Raw genomic sequence first — 13582 nt, 5'->3', positions numbered from 1 at the left:
TAATTATTACAACCACACATGTTATTTCTTTTTTAACTAAAGATTTGGTATATTTATATCATTTATTTAAAACTAAAACTAAAATATTTATTTTTAAAAAAAGTTGACCGGAGATAAACTAAAACTATACTACAATAATTTCAAATTATTCCATAACTCAAATAATTTATATCCAACTAATTTATTGATACAAATTTTAGAATATTAAATTTAACTTATACTAAATTAACCACCTTGGCATGAATCCAATCCAACCTAAATCATATTCAAACTTAATTTCAAGATTTCATATCTCAATAATATGTAATTATAAATAATAATATTGATGAAAATATGTTAAATATAAATTATTGATATTTTAAAAATTTTTGTAAGCATTCTATTACTTTTCATTTTCTTAAAATATAAAGTGTACCGCATATTTAACTTTTTATAGATTAAAAACAATGAAAAATAAAAAATTCTCAAAAATCATTTGAATTTTATAAAGAAAATATATAAATAAAATAAATTATTAAAATCTATCTACTAAAATAATTGAATAATTCTTAATTGGACAATTTATCTTAAAATCTATAATTGGATTGGAAATACATTACACACTAGTTATGTTTACAAAATTTTATATTAATTTAAAATTATTTAATATTTTATTCATATACATCAAAATTAACATGATATATTTCTATAAAATTCAAAAACATGAATATATTTGTGATGTTTTTATTATATTTCATTTTTCTCAAGTTCATTATTGGAAAGTATTAACTCATTGATAGGATAAATATCCATTGCACTCTTCACTCTCTTTGTACATACAATTCAAATCTAATCACATTACGGTATTTTATATAGGGACATTGTTGGTTCCATGTGAAAAATTTTCACGAGAATCAAGTTTGTATATTTTATTTTTATTTTTCAACATGGAAAATGCATGTTCTTGTGTTTGTATGGACGACAGGTTGCATGCTTGTTTGAAATTAATTTACTTAGATTTTTTGTCGGTCCACAAAAGTCTAAAAACTAATTCTTTCATGTTCTTTTATACTAAGAAAGATATATAACCACATAAGCTATCAATAGGAAATTAAAATGATAACCCATTTGTCTAACAATGATAACTGATTTTTAATAACAAAATATTAAATTGAGATATCTAAAATTTAAATATTTTATAAAATATTAATAAAGTGGTTGTATAAAATAATAATGCAGTTATGTAAGTATAGAAAATTTTGACTATTTGTTGTGTGAAACAAAAAATATTACTAACCATAAGATATAAGATAGGATAAGATAAGCGACATAAATAGATATGTACAGGTGGAATTTATGTTGTCGATGATGCATTATGTTGTTACATACCAGTAATGTGTTTTGATCTTAGGTTCTTTGAGTAAAAGAAAAGAAATATATAAAGGTTGAAAGCACCTCAGTAGAAGAAACATCGAGACTAAGTGTATCAAATACAAAATCGAAAGAACAATGACGGACACAGTACCTGCATGTTACAACGTATCTATAGTTAATCCTAATCAATTTTGGAAAACCGATAAGGTCTTGAAAACAGAGCTTCCTATTCTGGCGATTCAAGTTGCTTTTGTTGCTGTGTTATCTCGTCTCTTTTCCATAATCTACAAACCTCTGCATCAAACTCGTCTCATTTCACAAATCTCTGTAAGTAAATAAATCTAGATGTCGTTTTGTTTATGAAAATTATCTCAAAATTTCTTATATGTGTTATTCTAACAATGTATTGTGTGGGAATTCTAAATTATAAATACCTAGGTTGGTTTCCTACTGACACCGCCATTACTTGGAAGATTCACGACAATTTTTGAGTTCATTTTTCCGGTAAATGGGGTCGTCAATGTCGAGGTGCTTTCCCACATTGGTCTCATTTATTATGCATTCCTTAGTGGATTGGAGATGAACTTAAATACCATTCTAAATGTGAACAAGAAGGCTGCAAGCATCGCAATTGCTGGGATCGTATTTCCCATACTCGTTGCACCATGCTTATATGCTTTGTTTCGAAACGTTTACAGACATGTTATGATGTTTCCCCTTGAGGAAAGTACAAATAATGCTTATATACTTTGGACTTTAATTCTCACTGTTACTGGTTTTCCTGTGGTAGCACATACACTTTCTGAGCTTAAGCTCCTTTATACTGGTCTTGGCAAAGCAGCCTTAACAGCAGCTATGATTGGTGACACGTATGGTTGGATTCTTTTCACTTTATTTGTTCCATTTTCAATTAATGGTAAAGGAGCTATCTACACTGTGTTATCCACGATAACATTTGTTGTTGTGTGCATCTTTGTGGTACGCCCACTCATTCAATGGTTTATTGATCGTAAGGAAGACAAAGATGAATGGAATGATAACCAATTGCTCTTTATAATCATGGGGGTCTTAGCTTGTTCGTGTATTTCAGATTTTCTTGGTGCACATGCCATTGTTGGGGCTTTTGTTTTTGGATTAATTTTACCACATGGGAAATTTGCTGAATTGGTCATGTCAATTTCAGATGATTTTGTTAGCGGCTTTTTAGTACCCCTTTTCTTTACTGGAACTGGGATGAGACTTATGTTGATCGCAATTTTCTCCCAAGAAACCTGGCCCTTTATAGTTGTGATTATACTCTTGTTGTGTGCTCTAAAGATTTTAAGCACTTTATTTGTCACCTTTTTCTTCGGTATGCGTATTCGAGATGGTTTGACCTTGGGCTTGATTTTGAATAATAAAGGCACCATGGCATTAATAATGTTGAACATTGCTTGGGATAGAACGGTATTGATCTATTTAAAATGTTGTATTCAATTGCTTTAGTTTCTTAGATATACAATTGCAGTCTAATCCATAAGTTCTTGTGATGTGTTATTGCAGATATTTTCTATACCTACCTATTCCGTTATAACTTCCGCCGTTCTTCTGATGACCATAGTTGTGTCTCCCGTCATCAATGCCATATATAAACCAAGACAAATATTTGAACAGAACAAGCTAAAGACCATACAAAAACTAAGAGTTGATGCAGAGCTCCGATTTATAGCATGTGTTCACAATACTCGCCAAGCTGCAAGCATGATTAGCATAATTGAATGTTTTAATGCCACAAGAGTTTCCCCTTTGCATATTTTTGCCTTGTACCTTGTCGAACTTACTGGACGTGCTGCTGCTCTGGTTGCTGCACATATAGGGAAGCCTAGGAGCCAACTCGGAGAACAAAACCTGACTAGGTCACAAGAAGAGTTAGAAAGCATTCACAACACATTTGATGCACTTGGAGAGGCATATGACGCTGTTAGAGTTGAGACCCTAAATGTGGTTTCAGCATATACAACTATTCATGAAGACATATACCACTCAGCAGATGAGAATCGCACAAGCTTAATTCTTCTTCCATTTCACAAACAATTAGGTTTAGAAGGTACTCTAGAAGTAACCAGTGTTGCATACAAAGATATAAACCAAAATGTAATGCAAGGTGCTCCCTGTTCCGTGGGAATATTTGTTGATCGTGATTTTGGGTTAGTTCCCAAAATGAACCTTCACATTCGTGTGGTCTTTGTTGGGGGCCCTGATGACCGTGAAGCCTTAGCCATTGCATGGAGGATGGCAGGACGTTCGGGAACAAAACTCTCAGTAGTTCGAATTCTTCTGTTGGGTGAAGCAGTAAAAGTAGATGCTTCATTTCACGATGAAGCACAAGGGATATTATCTGCGGTAATAGATACAGACAGGCAAAAAGAGTTAGATGAAGAGTATATAAGCACATTTAGACTTACAGCAGTTAACAATAGCGATTCAATATCCTACTCAGAGATTGATGTGCATAGTGGTGAAGATATTCCTGTAGTCCTCAATGAAATAGAAAAACTTGGTTGTGATATTTACATAGTTGGTCAAGGAAATTGCAGGAACTCTAAGGTCTTCTCAAATTTGATGGAGTGGTGTGAGTGCTTGGAACTTGGAGTCATAGGGGACATTTTGGTGTCAAACAATTTTGGTTCACGCTCGTCTGTGGTAGTTGTTCAACAATATGGATATGGAGGAATGGCCTTTGGAAATAATCTTATTCAGAAGGCCACTAACAAAGGCACATTTGAGTCTATTGTCTGAAGACAGAATAGACATGAAGGTCTACAATGAGCAAGAGGATTTACAAGAAAATGTTTTCTAAGCTTGATGTATATCAGTTTACAGTATATAAGTGGTTGCAAACCATACATGCTGAACCAGTTTTGTAAGACTGCATTAGACTTAAAATTGACTTCTTAGAAAATGTGATTATTTGTTCAATATCATATAATTTCCTCTATGTTTAATTTAGTTTTTTTTTTTGGTATTGGAATCATTTTATATTCCTCAATGAAAATAATAAACGAAGAAATTTCATTTTTCTTATATTTCTTAAACACTTTTTGAATAGTAATTTTTATTATTTTTAGCATCGAATTTTTCTTTCCAATTTTTCTCCTTATACATTGATATCTATTTGCAATATTATGAAAAATGATTTTATTTTTATTGGGTAAATACATGTATTTATGGATCCTTATTAGTTTGTAACTTAATTTAGTTTTAGTTTTATCATTTTCTTGTTCTCTCTTATATTTGTATATATTATTGTTACTTTATTACATGAATATGAGGTTTGCATGCCTGAACTAACATATAAAGAAAAATAATAATGATAAACTAACGAGCCAATATCCTTTTTATTTTTTTCTACTATCGGTGGCCACATTTGGTCAATTAAAGATATTATGACACCATAAATAGATATGTATAGGTTGAATTTATGTTGTCGATGATGCACTGTGTTGTTACATACTAGTTATGTGTTTTATCTTAGGTTCAGTGAGTATGAGAAAAAAGAAATAAAGGTTGAAAGCACCATAGTAGAAGAAACATCGAAAGTAAGTGTAACTTAGAGTATCTTTCTTCTTGTGAAGTAACACCCTTGTAAGAAGGCTTTTGTTGTAAATTCTCTCTACAAAATTCATTCCTCTGTATTCAACCTTTGTTTTGGATGTAGTAAGAAGTGATGAAAAAACATTTGAAGCTCTTAGTCTCATGGGAATATCGAAAATGGATATAGTAGTAACCTATGTTATCAAGAGTATCTTGTGCATTTTCTTCAATGATTGATCCTGAAACCCTTTAAGTGTTCCTTAAAGATAACATATACATAGTCCAAAATGTCGGGATAAATAAATATAAAAATATTATGTTGTTCTTTCTCTTTGGATAATTTCTTATTAAACATTATATTACTTTTGCCAAAAGTCCCGTGATCTATTAATCTCCCTTTTAAAACCTATGCGTTATTTTAGTTTAAACTTATGTTAAAAAAAAAAAAAATCTGATCTCAATATAATGATGCCATTAAATCAATATAAAACCTTCATCAATTGTTTCTTCACTTACAAAACTTATCTCAAAATTTGGGAAAAAAAATGTAGAACCTTTTCGAATTTACAATATAAAGATTTCTTAAAATAACTTGCATATATAGTTGTGAGTTTAATTGAATGTCATGTCTAAATATTTTAATCTATTCAAATATATTTTAAAGAATATTGGGAGTATTATCGGTTAGACTTCGGTAAGTGAATAATATAACATAAATAAAGTTGTACAAAATAGATAGAAGTGGTTAAGTTCAAAAGGAGAATTACAACTAAATAATTTAATTCCACCTGAAAATAATATTTTAATATTTTTAAATTCGTACGTGTATTTTAAATTTTCCTTTTTTTATAATATTTTTTCTTAAATTTAGTAATAAATTATATAAAGTTCTAGTTTGACATAAAAATAATTATTACAACCACACATGTTATTTCTTTTTCAACTAAAGATTTGGTATATTTATATCATTTATTTAAAACTAAAACTAAAATATTTATTTTTAAAAAAAGTTGACCGGAGATAAACTAAAACTATACTACAATAATTTCAAATTATTCCATAACTCAAATAATTTATATCCAACTAATTTATTGATACAAATTTTAGAATATTAAATTTAACTTATACTAAATTAACCACCATGGCATGAATTTTGGTGTCATAGGGGACATTTTGGTGTCAAACAATTTTGGTTCACGCTCGTCTGTCCTAGTTGTTAACCAATATGGATATGGAGGAATGGCTTTTGGAAATAATCTTAACCAGAAGGCCACTAATAAAGGCACATTTGAGTCTATTGTCTGAAGACAGAATAGACATGAAGGTCTACAATGAGCCAGATGATTTACAAGAAAATGTTTTCTAAGCTTGATGTATATCAATTTACAGTATATAAGTGATTGCAAACCATACATGCTGAACCAGTTTTGTAAGACTGCATTAGACTTAAAATTGAATTCTTAGAAAATGTGATTATTTGTTCACTATCGTATAATTTCCTCTATGTTTAGTTTTAGTTTTTTATTTTAGTATTGGTATCATTTTATATTTCTCAATAAAAATAATAAACGAAGAAATTTCATTTTTCTTATATTTCTTAAACACTTTTTGAATACTAATTTTTATTATTTTTAGAATCAATTTTTTCATTGCAATTTTTATCATTATACATTGATATTTATTTGTAATATTATGAAAAACGATTTTCTTTTTATTCGGTAAATACATGTATTTATGCATCATTAATTTAATAGAGCTACATTAGTAATAAAATATTTTTATGGGGTCTTTTTTTTATACATAATTTTATAATTAATTTAATAGAGGTATATTAATACTAAAAAAATTGGGACATTTTTTCTTAAACATAATTTTATGATTAATTTAATAGAAAAATATTAATAGTAAAAAAAATTGAGGCCTCTGAACTCTTCTATATAAGGGGTGCTCCTAGACATGTAAAAAGGTTGAACATTTTGAAGTAAAAACACTCTTGTGTCTCAACCATTTGGGAGAGTTTCCTCCGTAGGGAGTGAATACTTTTAAGCCTTATCTTGCATAGCAAGTGGCGGGACACATCCGCTCATCTTCAAGGTTGTCATGGCTTCTAGCCTAGCCTTGTAGTGTCGTGCTTCTCACATTTTTACCATTTCTTTCCTTTCCATTTTATGTTTTCTTATTCCTTTAATTGTTCTTGGTTTTCTATGGTTTATGTGCTTTCCATTTCCTTTTTGTTTTGAATCAATCCATCATCTTCTTCTCTTGAGCTTTGTGAAAGGAACCTTCACATCTAGATAGCTTGCTATCTTAATGTCCAGTGGGGATTTCACTTAGCTTTTTTAATCAACTCACACCATATTCAATTATCTTAAAAAGAAAACAAGATAATCCTTCATCATTTGGTATCTAGATAATAGGTTATCTTGAATATGGTGTTTTTCATGTGCTAACTTTTTCTTGTTGTAGCTATCTATGTATGGTTCAAATCCACTTCCATTACACACAAAAACAGTGCTGGCAGAAAACATGACGATTTTAAAACATTAAACTATACCAGCTCACCAGTCCAAAAATTATGTTTTTGGTGTAAAAAGAAAGCTCTTTGAGTCTAGTTTCCCGAAAAAAAAGAACCAACGCATTTGGAGTTATGTGGAGAAAGTTATGATGAAATTAGTGAGCAAATGTCAGATTTGTCAAGAATGCGTGAATCAGTGTATTCAGGTTCTGTTGTGGCAGTTTGAATACAGTTTTTGCACCTCTTTAAGCTCCTAAATGTGGTTGGATAAGATGTCTTTGGATGCTTAGTCTTTGAGTCTCAAATCCATGAGTTTAAATGCATGATAGCTACATGTTTGTGTCTTTGTGTATGTCATGTTTAGTCTTTAAATGTGCCTAACTTTTGCTTGAGTCATATGTCATATGTAAGACCCGTGAAAATTAATTAAATTAGATAATTAATTAATTAATAAATGCGGGTAGAAAGCGCCTTTATGGTATTAATTATTGTTTGATATGACGTGGAAAAGTACTAGCTCAAATGGTTAAGAGTACTTGGTTTGTGTAAGAGGACTTGGATTTGAGTCCTATGTATGCCAATTATGTGTTGTTGTTTTATTATTGATTTTTAATAATATGTATGAGTATGGAATTGGTATTGTAAGCTTATCATGATTGGAGTCTATCATTAGCATGACTTTGTTGAATTGGTTATGCACTTGAATGGTGACTAAGTGGTCATGGGTTCAAACTTGGTTGGGAATGAAATTGGAACTTTATATTTTTAAAGTGTAGTTTTGGAGGGAATATGAGAGGGCAAAAGAAAACCAGAAAGGGAAGCCAAGAGGGGCTGGAAAACATACTATAATCCCCCCTAAATGGGAATTAAACACACTAAAAAGCCCAATTTCGTTTTAGTTTTAAAACCCATCATAAAGACACCTATAAAAGCCAAATTTTAGGTAGAGGGAAGGGTTTTGGCAGTGTGATGAACTGGTGTGGAGAGGAGAACGAAATTAGGGTGTGCAAAGGGGGAGGCAAAAGCAATTGGGAATCAAGGGTCCTTGTCTTTCTCAACTTTAATCAGTAATTCCAGGTTCGGGGAGCTGTATTTTGAGTATGTAAATTTCATGATGTGAATTATGATTTTGTGTCATTGCCTTCTCAATTGGAATATGATTGTGGTGAATTTGTGTATGTGTAATCAAAATAATGAATTGGCTGGATGGTTATAGGTTGCAAACCCTATTATGCATTATATGTTTTGGGAATGAGTGTTTTTGGTATGGAGTGGTTGTGAACGCTTAAACAGTGTGTCTTGGTAGTTTAATTTGGATATAAAGCGTGATTTTGATGTATTTTTGCCATTACATTGTGCTGGTAATGATTGGTTGGTGTTTTGGTATTGTTTTTGGCGAATTGTGTGCGCGAACAAACTCGAAACCCTGCAAATCTCGCCCAAGCGGGTCCACCTCGCCTAAGCGAGAGTTGTAGAGTCTCACTTTAGGTTCTGGTTCGTGGTTCTCGCCTAGGCGACCAGGAAAAAGGTTGAGCGACATGGTCTCTCACTTAGGCGAGAGGCACTCGCCTAAGCGAGGTCGCGAGGAAACATCATAGTTTTGAGCGCGACATCTCGCCCAGGCAAGAGGTTTTGAGTTCTGAGCGATGGACACTCTCGCTTAGGCGAGAGTGGCTCACCTAAGCGAGCTCTCGAAGTGCATTGGTGTTTGTTTTGTCGAATACTCATCTAGGTGAGGTCTGTGTGTTGTTTTGAGCGAAGGTGTGACTCGCCCAGGCGAGATAACGTGATGTGACCACTGTCTTAAGCTCGCTCAGGCGAGGTTAGCTAGCCTAAGCGAGACTGAGGGCTTAGCTTGGGCGAGAGTGCCTGGCTTAAGTGAGTTTATGCGAATTTCCATGTTTGTGTGTGCTTGTGTGTGTGATTTGGCTACTTTATCCTAAGTATAGGAAGTATATGTATGTGGTGTGGTGTTTGGGCTTGAAGGACTCAGTCCAATAGGGGTCTGGGATGTGCTTGAGTGGTTGAACGCATGATGGGCATGGAACTGGTTGAGTTCCCGTCGGCTACTATTGGGCGAGAAGTCCTTAATATGGTGATTACATGCGTTGGACGCACGATGGGCAAGGAACTGTGATGTTCCCGTCGGCTACTATTGGGCGAGGAGTCCATAGTATGATGATTGCGTGCGTACCAAGGTCCAAGTTGAGGAGACTTGGATGATTTACTACAGACGAGGAGTCTGTAGGGCAGGACTATGAGCGGGATAGGCTCATAGGGTTGGACCACGAATGAGTTAGTTTCGTGGGAGCACAGTGAAGTCCCAAGACCTAATTCATGTATATGACTCATGAAGGACTATGAGGTCATCTTTGGGTAATTTGAAAATCATAAAAATTTAAGTTATGCTATTTTGGGATGGGTGGCATATTTATTTCATGTATATGTTTATATATTGTGCATAGCTCACCCTTTCTGTGTGTGTATGGAGATGATCGGATAACTCGTTATCCGGGAGCAGATGATGTGACAGGTGGGCCAGGAGATGCATAGACTCAGAACGAGGGATAGCATGGGATTTTGTATATATTTATTATTTTGGTTTTGAGATAACTTTGTAACCCTTTTCGGAGCCATTTGAATATTACTTCAGTTTTATAATTATGGACTCCTGTTTCTATTACATGTATATTAAAGTTTTAAATTTCCCGTGTTTTTGGGAAATGATTTTATATTAAATGAGGGATTTATTTTTATTTTGGATTTTATTTATTAAATATTAGTAATATTCCTTAGGGATGTTACAATTCGTATCAGAGCAAAAGTTCTGAAAATATATTTAAATATTTTGGGGCTAGTGGGGAGTGAGCTTATCGATGTGGTTGTTTGTTGCGTGTTTGTGTTGAATGTTGAAAAGGTGTGAGTGGTTTTGTTTGACTAAGTGACTGATTTTTAACATTTGTAATGTGGCGTATCCAGGCTATGACTGCTAACATGAGGAGGAGGAGTAGTGGTGCTGATAACATCGCTGAGGCTATCCACCGGATGGTGGATGCGATGCAGCCACCCGTAGCAGCGCAACCTAGAACGACGATTGCACCAATCAGGGTGCCGACCGTGGAGGACTTCTTGCGCCATAAGCCGGCGGAGTTCACTGGCAAAGCCTCTCCTAATGAAGCGGATGCATGGCTCCGCAAATGCGAGAAGATCTTCAAGGTGATGAACTACGAAGATGAGCAAAAGCTACTATTTGCCACCTATTTACTGAATGAGGATGCAGACCCGGGAAGAACAGGTAGAGTGGACTAGCTTCAGGACGCGATTCCTGGAGAAATACTTTTCTAACACGGACAGGTAGAGTGGCCAAGTAAGACAGGGAAGGAGAGTACTTTATTGTGTGTGAGGACTTGGGTTCGAGTCCTATGTGTGCCACTTGGATGTTATTTAAATTATGTGTTTTTGTGTGCTTATATATTGAACTCGTATGGATGATGATAAATCCTTAAAATTGTGGGAGTCATCATGAAACATGTGTTGGTTGAGTGGTTTGGCCTTGGTTTGGTATGTGCATGAGAGTGGGTTCAAACCTTGGTGAGGACTAAATAATTTCTTTTTGCCAAATTTTATTTCTGCATGGAATTTGAAAGGGGCAGCTTAACCTAGTCGTTTAAGGGACTGAAAAATCAGATTGGATGATCCACCCAATGGTTATTAAATCCCTTTTTAAGTAATTTTCGTTTTGGAAAGTGAATGAGTGAATAGGTTACCCATAAGCCAAGAGAGAGAGGGAATTAGTGAAAAGTGAGGTGCGGTGGTACGTGGGGGACTTTGGACAGAAGGTTTGGTGGGTTTAGGATTGAAAACAGAGGGAAAGTAAGGAGAAGAACTAACGTGGGAGTGTGAGCAAGGGCAAGAAGATTTTGATTGGAGCGTGCTCACATTGATTCGTAACTTGAAGAAAATTCCAGGTTAGGGGAGTTGCTTACTGTGTTTTGATTCGTGATCGATTTATTATGTACTGTCTTGTATAATTGCATGAATTCCTTCTCTTTTTGACGCTGCTTTTCTGGAAATTCTGGGTTCTGCCCAGAAACCGCCTGGCGGGCATGCATGTGCCGCCAGGCGGCACGTTAATTTTGTTCCCAGTTTTGGATTTCTGGTATGAACTGCCTGGCGGTGAGTCCAGGACCGCCAGGCGATGCATGACGATTATCACTGTTTCCTTGTGTCGTTGCGAATTTTGTGAAATCATGAACTCTCCATTGTTTCCCGATGTTCTGCGATTGCATATAGTGATTGTAATTTTGACTGTTTGGGTGTTGCGAATTAATTGGAGTATGGGCAGAGAGGGTTTGTGATTGAGATCAAAAGGTCGTTCTGAATTTGATGCGTTGATTAGAAGTGGTTGTTGTATCGGGTATAATATAATTCGATGATGATTCTAGTAATTCATGTGGGAAGTGCTATATACGTGTTATATTCAATTGTAATTGGGTGTTTGATCAAGTTCTGGAGAAATTAATGGGCTGTGCGAGTATGGAAATTAGGGAGCTGTTTCAGGTTCTGATGTACCGCCTGGCGGCGTAATGGTGGCCGCTAGGCGCCAGTGTGTGGTTTGGGACTGTTGGGGTCTCTGGGGTAGTGGCGGAGTGAAAGGTGAAGGGTGAACTCGTAATGGGGCAAAATCCAATATGATTGGAGGGTAAGGGTGGAGGAAGTGAGAATTCGTGATATTGTAGGTACGCCAATGTGTAGGAAAGGAATTAAGATATAAAGAGGCCATTAGGTACTGGAAATTTTGGTGGTAAAGGATAACCCACTGTAAGCAAATGATGACAGGGGAAAAATACCCAAGTTAGGTAGCGAATGGTGTACCTTGGATATGTGGCAATGAAACTAACAAATTAGCTAAGATAAGTCTGTATGTCCAATGTGATGATAGGACCATCCTGTTAGGGTAAAGTGAGCTGAATGCAAAGGATGAGGTTAATCTCTTAAAAATTATTGAATTATTACTCTAGAGGAGAGGTCTTAGTGAATCAAAAGTCGAGGATGAAACGTCTCAAGAATGAGATATAGGAAAGTAAAATGATAGCGGGATGATTGTAAAGTTAATAGGTTTTGATAGAACCAATGAGTAATATCCTTTAGAGCCATTTTGAATGCAGAATCAACTGAATTGAGTGCCAAAACCAGCTGCAGAATGCTTCTGGTATTGCGCCTAGCGGTCTACTAATAACCGCCAGGCGATAGGTTTATTGTGAGGAAGCCCTGCACTGAGTGGCGCCTGGCGGCACGGTGTGCTCCGCCAGGCGGTGACGAGAAAACAGTGGCTCTGAAAGGCGCTGGCGCCTGGCGGTGAGTGAATACCGCTAGGCGGTCTAGAACAGTTTCGCCTGGCGGCGTGTGGGCCGGGCCAGGCGGAAACGCTGTTGTTCTTTGCATTCTGGTGTGTTGTTTTTTTAACTGACAATGATGCTTTGCTTGGATCGGGAGATGCTGTGCCATGAGCGGGTAGGTTCATGGATGGTGTGACATGTGATGATATGAGCGGGGAGGTTCATATCAAGTTACTCTCACGTGAGGATACGAGCGAGGTAGGTTCGTATGTTCCGTGCTCATGTTGAGAGATGCCACGTGCGGGGAGGTACGGGGGCTGGTGGATCACATGTGTTGGACTACGGGCGGGTAGGTCCGTAGAGCAGGACTACGAGCGGGGAGGTTCGTAGAGGCAGGACCACGAGCGGGCAGGTTCGTGTGAGCATCAGATTCCCGAGTCCAAGGCTAACAAATTGTATGATTTGAAGATTGATAAGTCTTGGGGTTAAGGTCTTGGCCAAGAATTATATATATAATGAATAAGATGGGTATATGATGTATTTGGTGTTCTATATGTTGTTATTTTATTTTCTCAGCTCACCCTTTCTGTTTGTGTGTGGCGATGATCGTGTAATTCGTTACACGGGAGCAGATGTTGATACAGGTGGTGCTGAGGATGCTCAGATGGCGGAGTGAGGGCTAGCATGGGAGTAGTGCTAGGGTTTTGCTAAATTGTAATTTATGTTTTAAATACAAATTTTGGTAACTTGTAACCTGTTATGAATTCAGTTATGAGTTTTGGCGCGCTATCTTAATAAATTG

General features: G+C 35.4%; 1 protein-coding gene across 1 annotated transcript; it reads left to right on the top strand.

Moving 5' to 3' along the window:
* Positions 1-1488: 1488 nt before the first annotated feature.
* LOC114194864 (cation/H(+) antiporter 15-like) lies at positions 1489-4131 on the top strand. The gene is made up of 3 exons (XM_028085269.2): positions 1489-1680; positions 1792-2799; positions 2896-4131. The coding sequence occupies exons 1-3, from the start codon at positions 1489-1491 to the stop codon at positions 4129-4131; spliced, it is 2436 nt and encodes an 811-aa protein (XP_027941070.2).
* Positions 4132-13582: the final 9451 nt, after the last annotated feature.

This window comes from Vigna unguiculata, chromosome 8 (assembly GCF_037176805.1).
Source record: "Vigna unguiculata cultivar grain cowpea cultivar isolate G323 ecotype 2 chromosome 8, ASM3717680v1, whole genome shotgun sequence".
Lineage (NCBI taxonomy): Eukaryota > Viridiplantae > Streptophyta > Magnoliopsida > Fabales > Fabaceae > Vigna > Vigna unguiculata.
Note: the sequence above shows the minus strand (reverse complement) of the source record. Positions and strands in the feature narration are given on the sequence as shown.

What these genes read in the sequence shown, in the direction of transcription:
- LOC114194864 (XM_028085269.2), top strand. Translation starts at nt 1,489, where the DNA reads ATGACGGACACAGTACCTGCATGTTACAACGTATCTATAGTTAATCCT. An exon ending in GTCTCATTTCACAAATCTCT is followed by an intron (nt 1,681 to 1,791) that starts GTAAGTAAATAA and finishes ATAAATACCTAG; the next exon opens with GTTGGTTTCCTACTGACACC. An exon ending in ACATTGCTTGGGATAGAACG is followed by an intron (nt 2,800 to 2,895) that starts GTATTGATCTAT and finishes GTGTTATTGCAG; the next exon opens with ATATTTTCTATACCTACCTA.